The following is a 20,760-nucleotide window of genomic DNA, read 5'->3' on the forward strand; positions in this document are numbered from 1 at the left end:
GTCAGACATCATCCTGTTCTCGTTACATAAAACAATTCTCCCCCATGATTGGAAAACAGAACTGTCTGAATGCAGAATTAAACCCCAGCCACAGGCGCAATGTGAGGCTTTTAATTTCATTTCTTACAGAGCTGATGATCCGCTCGACAATGAACATTTTCCCGAACGAGAGTTAATTCCCGGAAGAAAAACCGATAAACTCATTTAAAACAACTGCATCTCAACTACTCAGTTCTGCACTGAGCAGCATTTCAGCCATGGAAAAATGCATATTAGTTAATAATTGTTTAACTCAACGCTGGCCATGCTCCTCTCGTGCCAATTATCCAAAGGCCTCATTATACCTAAATGGGAAAAACCATCAGAGGACAGCTCAATTCTCTGTCGCCAAGTTTTCCAAGAAAAACAACTCTCGGCTGCATTCAGTTGTTGGGAAAAAAATCACAATGCAGTGCACGAGAAGCAATTCAGAGGTGCCCGGAAGCTCAATGGTAACACAAAATGGTGACCCAAAAATGGATTCCTCGGCAGACATGGATTGTATCGGGACTGGGTTGGATGTCGAATGTGTTATTTCTAATGATACGGATGATGATGATTTTCAGGGTGAAAAATTGCGACCCTTGTCATCTAGCTTTGAGAAATCCGAGAAACAAGAATTTGATGGAATGGTGAATGCGATTTTGGATACACTTTTATTAATATCTCCTTTCTTTTTCTGGGGCACTGCTATGGTAGCCATGAAGGAGGTTTTGCCAAAGACAGGCTCTTTTTTTGTTGCTGCTGTAAGGCTTATTCCGTCTGGGCTTATTTTGATCGGTTTTGCACAGTACAGCGGGAAGAAACAGCCCGCCGGTTTCATGCCATGGTTCTCTGTGGCACTCTTTGGTCTGGTGGATGCTGCATGTTTTCAGGTGCTCACTTTATTTTCGTTTTTCACTTTCATTTGGCACCTTCAGTCTGGCATTGAAAAACTAATTGATGTATTAGAATTGAAACTTATAGTCACTGCCTCTGAAGATTCCAAGGAAGACATCTATTTCATTAAGAAACTCTTCTTGCTTGGAATGCAGAGCTGATATTATTGAACTTTTGCCTTGAGCCTCTCCAGATAAATAAATCACATTGTGCTCCCTGTAAAATTTGGTTAGGGAAAGAGTTTGCATCACACGATATATCCCCTGAACTCCAACATTTTATGAAGATACAATTCTTAGATAACATATCATACATCTGGGTAGCTTAAATGTTTGAGTATTGTCGGATTGTGGGGGGGCAATAATGTTGAGCTTTACCAGGCTAACATGTTGGAATTTTGAATTAAATTGATACCTGACAGATTAACTTTGATGCTTGTGAAGGGCTTCTTGGCAGAAGGTTTAAAGAGGACTAGTGCAGGGCTTGGAAGCGTAAGTCAATTTACATTTCGAGTTTACCCTGATTTCCATTTTTTCAGCACTTGCTTGGCCCATCGAAAAGGTATCCTTACATTTAAATGTATGAATCTGATTTTGAAATAGTTCTTAATTTTATTATATGATTTGCTTTTCTCTGCATTAGATGAGGTTGTTTTGCATCAAATATTTGACAGCCAGTATATCTTATGATGCTAGTTGCAACGCTTCTTTGATTTTGGGAGAAATTTCCATAGTTTTAGGATGTCAAAATTGTTATGCTCCCTATCCTAAGCACCAAATAACAAATAAAAAATATATGAATTATTAAGGAAGTCCAGCGATCAGCAATCTATTTGATTCATAGCACTCCTGATACAATTAGTATGGCACGTATTTAGTGAATGCATGATATCAACTATTTGTCATGCCCCTGCATCAAAAGAAAGGATTAAATTAATTGATGCATCAATCCATGAAATAAGTTTATCATACAGCGACTAATTATGCGAAGACATCTATAAATTATATCAATTGCCTATTTCAATAATTGGATAACTAACAAAAGAATAAGATGTGGCAGTTGGGAGTTTTATTAAGAGGCAGCAATTCTTATTATGAAGGGCAGCGATACGATTACCATACAAAAACAGTCATGCATTTAAAGCAATGATTATATTCATAGAGCAGCAAGTAAGTTAAACAGCGATGCCTCAATTATGAGATGTACACCTTGAGAAAGTGGCGACCTTTCATCCCTTCTGGAGGGATACATATGGTGAATCGTTTAATTGGAAAGGGGATCAAGGAAGAAAAAGACAAGCCAGTATTGAGAGAAGAGGTCTGCAATTCAGAATACATCCATATTTGGATATATTAAATACTGTGGTATGCACGAGACTGTTTGATATGTATGCAATGTAGATGTAGATAAATATCATCATACACATGTTTCTATGCTCTTTAAATATCTCTTATTAAGATGTTAATCAACTTTAGTATGTTTCTTTTATTTAATAAATAAGTTGTCTATTGATAAGTAGGAGATAATTTCCACAGCAAGTCAAATTATGATATTGCTATCAGGATTTAACTGTGTGATTTTCAGTCAAACTCATTGACCCATGTTTCATGAGTAGTGATTCAACATGAATCCATCTTTCACAAGAATATATGGAACGCTTAGCACTCAGTGGATCTAGGTGATGCTCATAGGGGTGAAGCACCGGGACTTCTTGGAAGGTCACCCATCCTAGTACTACTCCAACCTGAGCGCACTTAACTATGGAGTTTCCTCCATGGTTAAACCCAAACCTTGCAACCCCATTTGCAAAACCTTCACCAAGTGTTGTGCCTTATGAACCATTCATTAGAAAGCCCCTTAAGCTCATCAATTGATGAATAAGAGATAATTTCCACAGCAAGTCAAATTGTGATGTTGCTATTAGGATTTAATTGTGTGATTTTGAGTCAAACTCATTGACCCATGTTTCATAAGTAGTGATTCAACATGAATCCATCTCTCATGAGAATATATGGAACACTTAGCACTCATTGGATCTAGGTGATGTTCATAGGGGTGAAGCATTGGGATTTCCGGGGAGGCCACCCATCCCAATACTACTCCAGCCTGAGCGCGCTTAACTATGGAGTTTCATCCATGGTTAAACCCAAAGCTTGCAACCCCATTTGCAAAATCTTCACCAACAGTTGTACCTTACGAACCGTTCATTAGAAAGCCCCTTAAGCTCATCAATTGATGAGTAGGAGATAATTTCCATAGCAAGTCAAATTGTGATATTGCTATCAGGATTTAACTATGTGATTTTGAGTCAAACTCATTGACCCATGTTTCATGAATAGTGATTCAACATGAATCCATCTCTAATGAGAATAAATGGAACACTTAGCACTCATTGGATCTAGGTGATGCTCATATGGGTGAAGCACCGAGACTTCCTAGGAGGTCAACCATCCCTATACTACTCCAGCCTGAGCATGCTTAACTATGAAGTTTCCTACATGGTTAAACCCAAAGCTTGCAATCCCATTTGCAAAAAACCTTCACTAAGTGTTGTGCCTTATGAATCATTCATTAGAAAGCCCTTAAGCTCGTCAATTGATAAGTATGAGATAATTTCCACAGCAAGTCAAATTGTGATATTGCTATTAGGATTTAACTGTGTGATTTTGAGTCAAACTCATTGACCCATGTTTCATGAGTAGTGATTCAACATGAATCCATCTCTCATGAGAATGAATGGAACACTTAGCACTCATTGGATCTAGGTGATCCTGTGAAGCACCAAGACTTCCCAGGAGGTCACCCATCCCAATACTACTCTAGCCTGAGCTCGCTTAACTACGAAGTTTCCTCCATGGTTAAACCCAAAGCTTGCAACCCCATTTGCAAAATCTTCACCAAGTGTTGTGCCTTATGAAACATTCATTAGAAAGCCCCTTAAGCTCATCAATTGATGAGTAGGAAATAACTTCCACAACAAGTCAAATTGTGATATTGCTGTTAGGATTTAATTGTGTGATTTTGAGTCAAACTCACTGACCCATGTTTCATGAGTAATGATTCAACATGAATCCATCTCTCATGAGAATAAATGGAACACTTAGCACTCATTGGATCCAGGTGATGCTCACAGGGGTGAAGCACCGAGAATTTTCGGGAGGTTAGCCATCCCAGTACTACTCCAGCTTGAGCATGCTTAACTACGGAGTTTCCTCCATGGTTAAACCCAAATCTTGCAACCCCATTTGCAAAACCTTCACCAAGTGTTGTGCCTTATGAACCATTCATTAGAAAATCCCTTAAGCTCATCAATTGATAAGTAGGAGATAATTTCCACAGTCAAATTGTGATACTGCTATCAGGATTTAACTGTGTGATTTTGAGTCAAACCCATTGACCCATGTTTCATGAGTTTGACTCAAAATCACACAGTTAAATCCTGATAGCAGTATCAAAAGTTATCTATTGTTTATGCCCAAATTTATTCATATGAGAATGTAAGAAAATATGTTAGGAAGAGGCAGGAAATTGGTTCCCTCAAATTAAGTAGGTCAACCGTAGTGATGGAATTGTATTAATTGACATTTGGGCCACTTGTGGGCCAAGGGGTGAGTTGTCTCAGTTGAATGTTGTAAGCTCATGGGCTTAATTGGCTGACTAATCTTCCTCAACGAGTTGGGCTCCTTCAAATTTAGCAGACCACCCCAAGTGACAGAATGATATTAGTGGGTACTCCTGCCACTTGTGGGCCAAGGGGTAATTGTTGTAAAGTTTCTGCAAATTCTTTTGACTTTGGATCAGACTTTTGATTCAGTCTTAAATTGCTGAGAATGATATCTTAATATTCTGAATGTTATGAAATGTTGAGGAAGTTAACACCTTGTTTAATGCAGATCCAATACTTCTAAAATCGATCTTGATTGAAGAAGAGTAATTCTGATTTATAATTCGCTGGATGAAGATACTTGAAGAAGCAGACTTAAGTTTTTTTTTGTGTCCTTCAAACTGCACCAGCACCCATCTAAATATCTAAACCAAGAGACTTAACCCTCGAAGGATATGTCCCTATACTTGGTTGGCTATCCTAACGTTTCTCAAAATCGGCGACCTTTTAAGACTTAGTTTAATATTAAACACTAACAAACATATAATATTAGTTTAGTATTAATGCAAGCAAATCTGAAAAATTGCCACCTTATAAAGGAAATAATGAGAGTATTTAGAGCCATTCGTAGACATCTAGATTTAGAAGAATAAGTGTGACCTGCACTTATAGACCTGGACATTATCATGTTACATTCGTAACACTCCCTCTTGAATTGATAATCTCATAGAGAGATATTATATCTAGCAACATCAATACAGATGAATAGGCAAGAATTAATACTCTATATCTGTCTGAATCTTCTTAGTATGTGATATCATAGAACACATAACACAATGTCATATTACTCAATCTGTGATATGACAAATCACTGCTACTAGTGATAAGTTATAGAATAAATCTGAAGAGTAATTTAATTTCTTCATTTATCCAAGTTGTGACTCATAGGAACTAGTATTTCTATATCACAACAAGATCTTGAGTTTAAGATCTACCAGAATATAGGATAAACCTGGAGAATACTAAGATTCTTCCTTTATCCAATTTGTGACCCATGAACATAGCAATGTCAACATCACAAAATGATCTTGAACTCATCTAGATCTTATAGTAGATCTCTACTTTTTAGCACATTATCTAAGAGATCGTCACCTCTCATAATGTTTTATATGAGTGTTCATTATTTTTCAGAGATCGTCACCTCTTAAAATAATGAATACAAATAGATACAAATGGTGGAGCCCATAACAGTCAATAGCCTGACAAAAATAAAATTATTTTATTAATAATCAAGAGAGCACAAATGTATTACAACTCAACCATACCAAGTCTTCTCCTGAAGTGTTCTATCTTTACTTTAGATAGAGGTTTGGTGAGTATGTTTGTTGTTTGATCTATAGTACAAATGTATTCCAATTTTATAGAATTCCTATCTACCATATCTCTTACATAATGGTAAGGAATTTCAATATGTTTGGACCTGTCATGGAAAACTGGATTCACTGAGAGCTTGATGGAACTCTGATTATCACAATGAATAATCGTAGGATTCATGGCTTACCCAAATAATCCCACAAGTAACTTCCTCAGCCATACTACTTCTCGGGAGGCCATCATTGCTGCAATGTATTCGGCTTCTGTGGAGCTTTGAGCTATTGAAGACTGCTTTTTGCATATCCATGAAATCATAGCTGATCCTAAATTGAAACAACATCCTGAAGTGCTTTTCCTGTCTTTAACACTTCCAGCCCAATCTAAATCGGTGAATCCATGCAAATCTAAAGCAACTTTCTCATATTTGAGTCCATAATTAAGAGTGCCTTGTAAGTATCTCATAATGTGTTTAACAACAACTAGGTGAATCTCCTCCTATTCACACATAAACTGACTTAAGGCATTAACAACATAGCAAATATCAGGTCTTGTATTTACTAAGTACATAAGGGACCCAGTCATCTGTCTGTAGAGAGTAAAATCTATTGGAGGTGATTCTGCAGCTGCTTCTTTAAGTTTATGTAAATTAGTCTCCATTGGAGAAGACATAGACTTGCAATTCCACATTCCAAATCTCTTCAAGATATCTGATGTGTACTTTCCTTGATTAAGTATGATACTATTAGAATTTTTTCGTACTTCCAATCCTAGGAAGTAATGGAGAGGCCCCTAGTTTTCCATCTCGAATTCTCTAGTTAGATCTTTCTTGCACTGATCTATAAGATGATCATCACCCATGATTAATAATTCATCAACATACAATATTAGAATTACCATATCATCCTTATATCTTTTATAATATAAGTTTGGATTGGCTTCATTCTTGGAGAATCCTAAGCCAGTGAGATAATTATCAATCCTACTAGGCCCTGGGAGCCTGTTTAAGCCCATAGAGAGCTTTCTTGAGCCTTCAAACAAATGCATTAGGATCATGGGTTTCAAATCCTTCCGGTTGCTCCAGATAGACTTCTTCTGAAATCTTTCCATTTAGGAATGCTATTTTTACATCCATCTGATGTACCTTCCATCCCTTTGATGCAGCAATTGCTAAGACTGCTCGTACGGAGGTATATCTGGCAACAAGAGCAAAGGTTTCTTCATAATCAATCCCTTCTTTCTGAGAAAATCCTTTGGCTACAAATCTAGCTTTATATTTCTCAATACTACCATCAACAACATGCTTTATTTTAAATATCCACTTCGAAGAAACAATAGATTTTCCTTTAGGTCTTGGAACAATTTTCCAAACATCATTTTTCATAATTGATTGGTATTCTTTTGTCATAGCTTCTTTTCAGGCTGAATGTTTAATAGCATCAGAAGGATTGGTTGGCTCTGTTTTGGATAAGTCAATCATATCTGCTGTATAACTAGAGAATCTTTTAGGTCTTTTACTTTCTCTGACTGTTCCTGAAGGTGCAACAAAGTCTTGAGCTGCTTCAACTGTTTTTATGGCCCAAAGTGGTCTTTTCTTTGAATTTTCTTCAAGGTTCATATTTTGAATTTCATCTTCAATCTTTTCTAAGTTCTCCCTCTGGGATCCAGATTCACTATTTCTTTCAGAACTCGATAAAGGAGAAGGTTCATCAGAACTTATGGCTCTTTTGATGCAAGATCTTCCTCAAAGATTACATCTTTGCTAAGTTCTATAGTTTTCTGTCCAGGTATGAAAATTCTATATGCTTTAGAAGTTTCACTATACCCTACAAAGATACCTTTCCAGAGGGTTCTAACTTGTTCTCTTTTCTTTTGGAACATGAATATATACAGGACATCCAAAAATTCTGAGATGACTTACATTGGGTTTTACTTTAGTAAATACTTCTTCAGGGGTTTTATCTTTAAGATAGGAATGAGGGCTTCTGTTTTAAATATATACAGCAGTACAAGAGGCTTCTGCCGAAAGATAGTATTCTAGATTTTGGTCAAAAATCATAGCCCTAGCAGCTTTTATAATTGTCCTATACTTTCTTTCAGCTACCCCGTTTTGTTTTGGGTTATAAGGAACAGTGGACTCCCTCTTGATCCCTAATTCTTTACAAAACCTTTTAAACAAGTCTGAGGTATATTCTCCTCTGTTATCTGTTCTAAGGGTTTTAATTTTATGTCCTAAAATTTTTTCAGTTAATGCTTTGAATTCTTTAAATCTTTGTAGGATTTCTTCTGATTCCTTGCATTTTAAGAACTAAATCCATGTTTTCCTAGAGAAGTCATCCATGAACAAGATATAATACCAGAATCCTCCAAGAGAAGGAATGGACATAGGTCCACATAAATCTGAATGAATTAATTCTAGTACATTATTTGTTTTCCTAGTACTATCATGAAAGGGACTTCTAGTGCTTTTACCCAGAGCACACTCCTTGTAAATACTAGAATGATCTTTATTTAATTTGGGTAATCCAGTAACCATATTTTCCATAGTTGATAAAGTTTTAAAGTTTAGATGCCCTAATCTTCTGTGTCATATTTCGTTTGAATCTTCAGCTTCGTGAACTAGGGCTTGAATGAATTGACTAGATTCTGTATTCAATTCATACAAATATCCCTTTCTTTGACCAATTAACTTTTCTTTCTTGATGGAAGAGTTGTTAGCCCAAGTTAATACTTTGCCATCCACGAATACAACATTGTGTCCATCATCTTCAAGTGCTGTAATTGAGATTAGGTTTCTTTTAATCCCTGGTACATAGAGTACACCTTTAAGAAGAAGAGTATTGCCTGATTTTAGTTTCAAAGTACAACTTCCAATTCCTTCAACTGAGTGTGCAGAGTTATCACCAATGGTAACTTCACTGTTAACTTTCTTTGATAAACAATCTAGAGTTTCTTTGTATCCCATTATATGTCTAGAAGATTCAATATCAATCACCCATGCTTTGTTTGAAATTTCATTTGATAGAGAGGAATACAAAACACAATTCTCAGGATCATAAGTATCTTCTTCTCTAATGACATTTGTACAATTTGCCTGTTGTTTGGAATTTTCAAGACAATTAGATCAATAGTGTCCAAATTTTTCACATTTGAAACACTTTATTTTAGATAGATCTTTCTTGGGCTTTCCATTCTTTTGATTTACCCTTTTCTTCTTGAAATGCTTCTTCCTGCCCTTATAGGAGTTTGCATTAAGAACGTGAAGTTCTTCATCTTCTACTTTTGGTTTCCCTCCTTTCTTTAGTTTTCTAGACTCTTCTTGAAGACAATCATTCTTGAGTTTGTTAAAGTCTGGAAGCTGATCTCTAGCACTTATTTCTTGTGTGAATATTTGCCATGAATCTGGCAATCCATCTATAGCCATAAGCGTTAGTTCAGTGTCATTAATGATGGTTCCTATGCTTGATAATTCATCTCTAATGCTGGCAATTCTTAGGAAATAAGAGTTTATCGATTCTCCTTTCTTTATTTGGATGTGATTTAGTTTCCTTTTTAGTGTAAGAACCCTAGTTGCATTGTTTACTTCATATACATTTTGTAATGCATTCATCATATCATAGGCAGTTTGATGTTTCGTAAGCATAGGTACGATATCATTTTAAACTCCATCCAAGATGATTTGAATAGCTTTTCTATTTCCATTGCTCCATATGGATTTGTGAGGTTCAAGTGGGGGTTGTTTGGATGCTCCATCAATGAATTGTTTTACATTGTTGTCTTTAAGAATCATTAAGATTCTGAATTTCCAGGCTTCAAAGTGTTCTTTCCCATCAAACCTGTCCTTGGGTCTGATTCTATATGCCATTGAAGATAGGAGAAAATTACTAAGAATATATAGAGTCTGATGACTGAATTTGCAGAGCCTTGGATTTAATAACTTGGCTTTGATACCATGTAAAATTTCTGCAAATTCTTTTAACTTTTTGGATCAGACTTTTGATTCAGTCTTAAATTGCTGAGAATGATATCTTAATATTCTGAATGTTATGAAATGTTGAGGAAGTTAACACCTTGTTTAATGCAGATCCAATACTTCTAAAATCAATCTTGATTGAAGAAGAGTAATTCTGATTTATAATTCGTTGGATGAAGATACTTGAAGAAGCAGACCTAAGTTTTTCTTTGTGTCCTTCAAACTGCATCAGCACCCATCTAAATTTCTAAAGCAAGAGACTTAACCCTCAAAGGATATGTCCCTATACTTGGTCGGCTATCATAACCTTTCTCAAAATTGGCGACCTTTTAAGACTTAGTTTAATATTAAACACTAACTAACATATAATATTAGTTTAGTATTAATGCAAGCAAATCTGAAAAATTGCTGCCTTATAAAGGAAATAATGAGAGTATTTAGAGCCACTCGTAGACATCTAGATTTAGAAGAATAAGTGTGACCTGCACTTATAGACCTGGAGATTATCATGTTACATTCTTAACAATTGTCTTATTTGGATGTTGCATGCTCTCAAGCTTAATTGGGCTGAATAGCATGATTGAAGTAGATTTAGATGATTATAGATATATACACATTTATATTTGTTGTTGGATCCCTAACCCTAATTGAAATAAATGGTCTTCCGAATTGTATATCAAATATTGTCTAACATGATTACAAGAACTAAAACACAATTATTTTTATAAAGATGTTTTATTGATAAAGTTAAAATTCAAACTATATTACGTTTCTTATTTTGATTGGACATTGTCATTTTAGGGAAAGATTTAGATTCATTGTCAATATGCATGTAATAATAAAAAAATAACATACAAAAATTGAAATACACCCAAAAATATAATTCAGAATTCTTTGTCAATAGCAACAAGAACAACAAACCACCTTCCAAATTGGAGCATACTACTATCATTTAAGTCTGATATAAATGATCAGTGTACACATTATAGGCATAGCGTTACAATTACTTTCGAAGATAATCATTTGCACACTAGTACTTGTACATGAAATAACACACATGAAGTACTAACATTAAAAACGTTGGAAACTATGTTGGAGTTGACTGTTGCAGGTTTGACATTGACTCCTGAAAGGGCTGCTACAAATAGTGGATCAAGTATGTCTCCCAATGCTCTTCTAACTCTAGGCCACATTCACCAATGATCTAAATTGGGGTTACACCATTATACCCCTATAAGTACAGCTCTATCTCATTGTAAGTGGATCAATATCAATACAAACAGGTTTCCTATACAGTTCTAATCATGATATAAGCCTGTTACAGCAAGATGGCACCTTGATGCAACCTCCAATATTCACCAAATATTCAAGAAAGGACCCAAATCAACCCAAAACCAACCTAGCATTGATGTATTGCCACAAAATGACAGAAAGATACATGTTCTAGGTCTGCAATGCACTTTTCAGACTTTCCCAATTCCTTGCAAACATTCTGCTATATGATTCTGAGTGTGTAGCATGACTGTAACAACATTCTTAATTTCACAATTTGCAATATAATATTGCCAAATACTAATTAGTGGGCCTCAAATAGTAAGAATCAACTACCAAAAGTTATTACATGCTAGGGTGAACTTGGAAGGAGCCTACTTAAAAACTAAAAAAGAAAAAAGTTGTATAAAAGAAAAAAATGTTTTCCTAAGATCTAATGCAGCCTATCCCATTGGGGACACCCATATGTCCTAGGGACATCCAAGGTGTCCCTGAGGTGTCCTCGACTGTCCTTGTGATGTATGGCCATCCCTAAAACAATTTCTCAATGTCCTCGAGTTTCTGGGATGTTTCCTGAGAATTTAAAAAAAACAGGGATAGGGTGGAGATGTCCCCTGGCTGTCTGCAAGTTCCTTAGACATTTTCTGTACATGGATGGGTTTTTTAGGTTGGGGACATGTCCCGAGGTAACATTGCAAAAAACTTTTCAACAGCCCCATTAATGATTATGTTCTTGGAAAGAGTTGAGACTTTTCATCCTCTCTTGATGATTCTATAGAGAAGACATCCTCTTGGAGAAAAGGCATTGAATGGAAGGGAATCAGATCTGATTGAGAATCAAGGCAGAAAGGCAGATAAAGAGATCAATATAAGAAATAAGAAAATAAAGGAAAGGAACTTAAACATTAATAGAATATAGCTATCATTCCAGCTCTAAGTTAGAATATTTAATTATTGCATACATGTACAATAAAATATATTTATATTGTGATTTAAGAATAAATAATGTAGGATGATTATATTATATGAATGCTATAACTGTAAACTAATTATAATTTCCTTGTAATAGTCTATTTGCAATCCAATTGTAATGAATTGCATATGGGAAGGTGTTTTCAGCCTTTTGAGTCAAAAGCGGCGAGAGAGTTGTCCTACCTTGCAGCAAGCACACCACCCCGAGTTGTATTTTCTTGGGCGAGGAGGCAAATGAGTGTTCCCAGTCTTGTTGAGAAGGTAATGTTCATACATCTTATCGAGCATGCCACCCCGAGATGCAACACTTGTGGACTGGGAGGCAAATTAGTTCTCTTGGGCTTGATCAACAAGAGTATGCTATCTCCAAGGTGGCTTGAAGGATGGAGTTGGCTTATGATCCATGCAACATAGGCCAAGGGGCAAATGAGTTCCCTTGGGCTTGGGGAATTCTTTGAACTTGCCAACTCACAATGGATATCATGGGCTATGGGGTGAATGAGTAACTATGGGCCTGAGGTTTCCCTTAGGTGCAACAACCCACAATGGATGGACTACACCCTACCCATGCTCTCGCAGTCTCAAGGGAGTCCTCCCTTGAGACTCTGGTTTGCATACATTCCCTACGAATTCCTTTCATGACCATCAAAGGAAAATTTCTTAACAGGGAATTCATTTTACTATGCATTCATATATTATTGAAAATTTAGTGTCATGACTGTCATTGCCAAAAAAACACAATTCCCACTCATGTGTCAAGTTTGTAATTCGATTTCAAACTTTTTGCAATATTGTTAGTCAATGTCAGTCATAACACTAAATTTTAATATGCTGAGGTTTTGAATGATATTAAAGGTAACTTAAAAGGAATTCCCTTATAGGACTCTACATGGAGGTCAGACATCAAATTGGTATCTCACTTAGTGGTGACCTAAAAATCTGCCTTTACCATTATGCCTTTTTGGCTTCAAATCTATATTTATTTCTCCTATGTCTCAATGCCACTTCAGTGAAATTTCTTTAATACTTTACTCTGATAGTAAAGGAGGATTCCGTATTTGCCAAGTCCAGTTGATTGCACTTGGGAAGAATCATTGTTATATCGAATTTGTCTAGATATCTCGGTTCTCATCTTTTAAGAGCTATAATTAAAAGAAGAAGCTCCAGCTCAAAATTAGAATAATTCTAGCTTTTCAAAAACAATAGAACCTTTGTGAATTGTATTTTGCAGACTTTAATATGCTTTAGACAGTTGTTTAGACCATCCAATGGTTGATGAAAAAGGTTGAATATGCAATTAACATGTTTTTTTTGAATCTAAAATGCTTCTATAGATGTCTGCTTGTTTTTTGTAAGATGATTGTGAAGATACTTGTTACGAACAGTAGAGACCATGAACGTTTGCCTTGTGCAATGATAAGTTTGCATGGATATTATGGGTGATTAATTGGATGGATGTGTCATCTGCTGCTGGGCTTGGAAAATTTGACATTGTATTTGTTGCTAATTACTGTTCATAGCTAATTCCTCAGTATTATTTCATGTTCAGGTTATTATTGATTCCCAGCCGTTGACAGTTGCTATACTTGCATCAATCTTGTTTGGGGAGTCCATTGGTAGAGTTGGTGTTTCAGGTCTTGTGCTAGGAGTTATAGGTCTCTTGCTTCTGGAGGTAAGCATACTACATAATTGTAAATGCAGAATGGGATTTGGATTAAAATGGTTATGTACACTTCAACTTGTTTTTGGATGTAAATATGGCAAGTTTTTCTTTGTTCATTACTTGGTAATTTTCACTTTATTTGCCATAAAAATTGTGTCATAGAGTGGGTTTCACTTTTTCTTTTCATGCTTTTTCCACAGTTATGTTTTGTTGTTTGGAGTACATATTATGTACAACTGATTATCATAATTTATACTGTAGATTGAGGGATCATCATCTTTGGATGAACATTTTGGCTAGAGCTACTGCTCCCCATCTTTCTATATTTACAGGATGTAGATTAAAATTACTAATGTTCGCTTTATGGAAGATCCCTTTTTTGAAGAAATCATGTACTTTCCTTATGTAATTGAATCAGATTTTAGTTATGAGAATCACCCTTTGTGTAGATCAAACAGTATTTGCTTTTATTTTGGGTTGAGCAATTTGTTAGGAGTTAGTGCTCACATGGGTTAGTATCGTGTGAATGAATTAGGTATTCAGTGATTTATAATAACACGCACTTATTATGGGTGTTACATCATTAGTTTTGTCAGTGTGTTAGATAAAATAATGTGTAAAAAATTAAATTAGCGTGTTTTAATTGCTATTTCTTAGAACAACTGGTCTATTTATAGTAGTAGTTTTAGGGGAGATAACTCTCCTATAATGTAGGGTATAAAAATACTATTAATATGTAATAGCATATTGAACAGAATAGAGGAAAATAAATATTATTTTTGTATGTTAAATTCCTCTTCTTTCATGGTATCAGAGTTAGTTGGAAAGATGGGTTGGGGAGCTTATATTGCAGCTAATTATGTTCTGTAGTATTCATCATTTCTGTACACAAGGATAAGATCTGTGAATGTATGATTTTCATGTGCAAGTTCAAGTAATAGTGAAACAATGAAGTTCCTATGTTAGTAGTAATATTTAAGACATTCAAGGAGTAGCTGATATTAACTATGGAGAAATAAATACGTATTCATGTAGGCAGATCTATAATGAGGAGACTATTAGAAGATTTCTATTTAATGGTCATCTTTTGTATATGATGTAAAATATGTAGATAAGATCGTTTCTACGATCTTTTTCAGTTTCTTATTTTTGCAGGAACAAAACACACCCGTGCACAACTGGTTTTGCTGTTTCTTGGTCCTTTTTTTCCCAGAAACCTGCCACATCTTTGCACTTCTCTTCTGTGCAATATTTTTTCTTTCAAACTGTGTGGGTTTTGCAGCTTCAGGCACGACTTTCTATAATGACACTAACTGGCTCACACTTCTGCGATTGCTAAGTAATATGTGTTTCCAGATATTTTTAATTTGCAACTTCCTGGACTTTGAAATGCCGACTCAAATATTAGCAATATTGAAAGAAATATCTCACAACTGGCAATGCCAACTACCCAAAGATGATTTCACTTGCAATTGAAGATTTTGCTAATTATTACTTGCAAAAGAAATTCTCTATTAGTATTAAATATGAAATGGAACTGGAATGTAATTCAAATTTCCTGGACATCTAAGACTGATTGCAATTAATGTTCACTCAAAAACTAGTGCTTAATAATCAGACAAATTACAACACTGAACCTGGTACATCATGCCGAACTTGTGAATTGCTTACTCCAAGTCTAAAATGACCATGCTAAGAACGACTGCATTTGCTGCCTTAGTATTTGAATGCTGCCTTCATCATGGTTGCCAATATTGGTGCTGAATGCACAGGTATTTTCAATGCCCCAGGAGTAGCGTTGATTATAAATGCCTAACTCCCTATCAAGCCTGCAACAGCTCTGAAATACATGCCCAGAATTATGATGGACTTAACCTTCAGCGTAGGAAGAAATGTGCACCTAAATGCAGACAGTGAATTTTTAGGTGTTTTAAATGCAGCAAATGGTCAACGCCAATGACAGAAATGTTGAAGTTTGATTTTCATTTCAGTCAATCAAGTGCCAGAAACAAATGCTAAATAAAACCACGCCAGAAGATCAAGGGACTGGGCATGTAGCAGCTAAACCCTATGCCGAAATACAAATGCAAACTCACACTTTGGGTGAAAGGGAATGAGGGTGCCAGCAGACATCAAACTCAGATTCAAAAAAATTGTGGAGCTTGTTAGGCTGGGAAGCAACATAGGACACCCATTAAGGACGGTGACTCACGGCGAGCCTCAAAGGTACTATACTTGATCCACGTTGATGTATGTGGTCCAACGTATACTTCTGTTAATGGTTGTAGGTAATTCTTGAGTCTCTTTGTATTGCTTGTTCATACTGTCATTGCTGAGGATTACCATATAAATTAGTTCTCCACTGTAATTCTTTGGTGTGTTAGACCACTTAGAATCTTCCTTACGGACCTTTTACATTGATGATAGCGAACCTTCTCTTTTTTATCTTGATATCAATGATAACATTTCTATCAATCTCCTAAATGCCTTCGACATCAATGACAATAGTCCATCAAATCCACTAGGCAAGTTATCATCTATCACGATCTCCTTAGACATCATAAGATGTCCATCACAATAGAAGGCCATGGTTTGTTTAAGGAACTTAATCCACCATGCAAGTTATCATCTATCATGATCTACTTCAACATCATAAGATGTTCATCATAATAGATTAAGTTATTGTAAGATTGTCGCCTTTCAATAACTTCTACAGATACAAGTGATAAGCATTTGGAAGTCATCACTTCCTTATGATGTATATAGGGTGTAGGCCCATTAAATCATGTTGTCACACGCATGAAATCAAAAGTTTATATGAAGTCAAAATTCACTCTAATTCTAAGATGATCAAGATCTTCAAAAATCGACTAAAAAATATTCTCTCTTTGCTCCTTCTGATAGATGTGTCAGACTTCCCCTGAGCATCATATCATCTCTTTGCTCCTTCTGATAGATGTGTCAGTCTCCCTCTGAGCATCAATCTTCTGAACTCCTCATCTAGTGTTGCTTTTGATGTAAGTGTTAGACTCCCTATGAATTCGATATCAATCTTCCTTTTCCTGTAATATCATCCCCAGAGTGAAAGGAAAAGATTAAGGCAAATATCTCTTATAGTGCGTATAAAAGTACAAATAAGAGAGAGATTGATATAATACACCCACTTATTCTACACCTCTCAAGTCATTTCACAAAGTCGGATTAGAGTCAAGCTCAATAGGGTATTCTTTCCCTTCTGATTCTGCCAAGCCCGTTCCCATGGCTGTGGTTTCATTAGATAGTAGATAGGGACAATGGGAAACTCGTTAATCCATTCATGCGCATCACTAATTAGATGACGAGGCATTTGGCTACCTTATAAGAGTTATAGTTACTCTTGTCGTTTACCAGTGCTTGGTTGAATTTCTTCACTTTGACATTTAGAGTACTGGGCAGAAATCACATTGCGTTAGCATCTGTAGGGACCATCGCGATTTTAATTAAATAGTTGGATTCCCTTTGTTCGTACCAATTCTGAATCAATTGTTTGCCACCTAGGGAAAGCCCTTTGAAGGCGACGTCGTGCGTTTGTTTCCCAATCAGCATGCGATGGCCCGCCCTCACTACGGAAGCAGCTTAGGCAGGCTGACAAGAACACATGAGTTTGGGGAGCAGACCCCTAGGCCTAGCTCTTAGAGCCAATCCTTTTCCCGAAGTTACGGATCCATTTTGCCGAGTTCCCTTACCTATATTGTTCTATTGACCAGAGGTTGTTCACCTTGGAGACTTGATGTAGTTAATGAGTACGATCGGGTGTGAACGGTACTCAATCCTCTAGATTTTCAAGCGCTGCCAAAGGTGCACCGAACATAGTGGGACGTGCGGTGCTCTTCCAGCCGTTGGACCCTATCTCCGGTTGAACTGATTTCAGGGTGGGAAGGCTATTAAAAAGAAAAGATAACTCTTCCTAGGGCCCCCGCCGACATTTCCAGATTTCGCAACATTCCCGTCTGCCACCACCTCCCGGTTTGGGAATAGTAACTCGATTTGATGGTTGCCCTTGAAACAGGGTTTTCCCATCTCTTAGGATCGACTAATCCATGTCCAAGTGCTGTTCACATGGAACCTTTCTCCACTTCAGTCTTCAAAGTTCTTATTTGAATATTTGCTACTACCACCAAGATCTACACCAAGGGCTAGTCCACCCAGGCTCATGTCGAAGGTTTCATAAAAACCCCCATGTCCTACTCATCAAAGCTCGACACTTGCCCTGACGACTGAGTATAGGTTGCTCACAACAAGTGTGCTCTTACTTGAACCCTTCACAGAAGATTAGGGTCGATCAATGGTGCACCCCTGGAGAGGGAATCTCGCCTATACGCTTCCTTGCGCCTCATGGGTTTTCCCAACCCGCCAACTCGCACACATGTTAGACTTCTTGGTCCGTATTTCAAGATGGGTCAGAGGAAAAGCCTGCTAGCTAGTGCCACAAGTGCATAGGTGCCCAAGAGCCCGTCGTAAAGGTGTGTGCTTCGCTCCTCGACCATTGTGATGAAAGTATTAGTGCAATTAGAAAGTCGTGCTTGTGCTGCCACAACAACCCATGCTAACATGCCACCCAATCCGAGTGACAGACCGGTTCACATTGTTCCACATTTGACTGGGGCACATCGTTGACCTCCATTCGCTTCCATCTTGGCAATTTCAAGCACTCTTTAACTCTTCTTTCAAAGTCCTTTTCATCTTTCCATTGCAGTACTTGTTTGCTCTTGGTCTCTCGTCCATATTTAGCCTTGGATGGAATTTACTGCCCGATTAGGGCTGCATTTCCAAACAACTCGACTCATCGACAGCGCCTCGTGGTGCAATAGGGTCCGACCCTGACAGGGCTCTCACCCTCTCTGATGCCCCCTTCTAGGGGACTTGGGCACGGTCCATCGCTAAGGATGCTTCTACAAACTAAAATTTGACAGGCGGGGCCGTTGATTTTCATGTTGGGCACTTCTCGGTTCGCTCGTCATTACTAGGGGCATCTTGGTAAGTTTCTTTTCCTTTGCTCAGTGATATGCTTAAACTCAACATGTATTCATGCCTAACTTGGGGACGTGGTAGAGATGCAATGTGCCCACACTCTGGCGGGCCGCTACACCCAAACTAAAGTTCTTCATGAGGCATCACTTGATCTACACAAACCAATGTTGGCCTTTGGGAGCTACCACACGTCGTGACGGATTGACAAACCTCGTGTTCATTTTAACCAACTACCCCCTTGTGGACACTGATGACCATCTACGCTCGTCGTGAGGGAGGGCAATTTTGGAGTGCAATGCTCTAGCAAACGTGCCCTTGGCCGAGGCCTTGGGTGCATCTTGCATTCCAAGACTTGATGATCCACAAGATTTTGCAATTCACACTAATTATTGCATTTCACTACATTCTTCATCATGGCGAGAGCCGAGATATCCGTTGCCGAGAGTTGTGATTTTGTTATGTTTTCTCTTTGGTCAACCTAAATGCGTAGGGCACTTGATTGCACATACACTGTATGGATTTCTAAAGTGAGCGATGCACCTGTGTGTTATGTGTTGACACATCCCACACTCCGGGCACCTGATGGGTGCAACAAAAAATGGTGTGTTGTGTCCCAGCCCCATCACCTCGCAAGGGTCATAGTCGCTGCAAAGGAGAGTCGTGTTATTGGATGAGGGACCTTGCCACGCAAATCATGTGAATACACCCATCTTGAACTTAGAACTCTCCAAGCAACAAGTTAACACCTGAGCAACGCAATAGGGGGTTGTAGCAATTTCGACTTTCCATCGTCGAAATGACGAATTCGTGACATAGCACTGTGCATGCAATCAACGCATGCAACCTCAACGGGAGCAAAGGCCCGAATCTGCTCTAAACTACAAACAAGTAGGACCACTCACTCCGATGTAGATGTCGTTGGCAGACACCAATTACAATTGAGACTAAATCTGAGGCTCTTGCCATTGTGGGGAAGTCACACATTCAATCATGACACTCGATCACCCTCGACCCTAATGATGTGGTACTTAAAGCTTAGCCGCCCAACACATCATTGCAAGGCCAAGTGTCTGGACGTCATTGAGATTTTCAGGGGCGAGGAAGAGGCGAGCACGGCATGCCGTGTTCTTCTGCTTCCCCTACATTGTTAAGGGACTCAGACCGACAATGCTCCTAACACAAGTTCACCTATGGTAATAAGGTTACGACTTGTCCTTCCTCTAAATGATAAGAATCAATGAACTTCTTGTGATGTCACCAACAGGAACTGCTGTCATCAGTGCGATCCAATGTAATGTCCCTAGTTAGAACATTGCAATTTTATACAAAATTTTGACTTCCGTCTTTCTATTTATCATTTGTGCCCAACTATTTACTTTGTCATAATGAATGAATGAGATTTAATTTGTGAATTGTCTATATCATCATTATCCTTGTATGATCTTCTATCAATCCTCACATATACACATCTCAGATATATACCTCAGATTTTTCACTAGCTCATTTAGAGATTCACATATTTGTGATTCTGATTTTTATTCACACACACACATATATATAATCCTCTAAAGTTTAATTTATGAATTTCGGAATTTTAATGGTTGGATTCTATTGAATAGATTTCTATCTGAATGCTATGAGATAGTCTTGTATGTAGTATGTATGACTGATTTTCTGTTGTATGACTGATTTTCTGTTGTATAACTCTAGAGCCCTTATTGCTTATGGTGGACTGATGGTGTGAAATTCAGTTCATCCATGCCTTACATATGCTTCTTGCTATTTATCTTTCTTCAATCACATTTTCTAAATATATATATACCTCTTGTCATTAGAACTGAAAAACTTTCTCTATCCTTCCTTTATGGTTATGCTGGTATATTGTCTTCTTATGAATTCCTGTTTATGCCGTCTCATTGTGCCTTGCTCACTAATAACCAAAATAATGGCTATGTACTTTAAATTAGTCCACAGTTC

General features: G+C 37.3%; 1 protein-coding gene, 1 non-coding gene and 1 pseudogene across 3 annotated transcripts in view; 1 reads left to right on the forward strand and 2 right to left on the reverse strand.

Moving 5' to 3' along the window:
• Positions 1-10: 10 nt before the first annotated feature.
• Positions 11-20,760, forward strand: part of LOC149547103 (nodulin MtN21 /EamA-like transporter family protein) — a 129,429-nt gene continuing 108,679 nt past the window's right edge. For both annotated transcript variants that reach the window (XM_089791517.1, XM_089791518.1), the window contains exons 1-3: positions 11-914; positions 1,362-1,409; positions 13,660-13,782. In XM_089791517.1, coding sequence (XP_089647643.1) covers positions 258-914; positions 1,362-1,409; positions 13,660-13,782 — 828 coding nt within the window. In that variant the 5' untranslated portion in view covers positions 11-257. The remainder of the gene's footprint in view (positions 915-1,361; positions 1,410-13,659; positions 13,783-20,760) is intronic.
• On the reverse strand, positions 16,478-18,858 carry LOC149547104 (25S ribosomal RNA; annotated as a pseudogene).
• Positions 19,077-19,230, reverse strand: LOC149547105 (5.8S ribosomal RNA). The gene has a single exon (XR_016355014.1). It is a non-coding gene; the product is annotated as a 5.8S ribosomal RNA (ribosomal RNA).

The sequence above is a fragment of the Cupressus sempervirens genome, chromosome 7 (genome assembly GCF_028749045.1).
Source record: "Cupressus sempervirens isolate cs-2001-9-10 chromosome 7, ASM2874904v1, whole genome shotgun sequence".
Taxonomy (NCBI): Eukaryota; Viridiplantae; Streptophyta; class Pinopsida; order Cupressales; family Cupressaceae; genus Cupressus; species Cupressus sempervirens.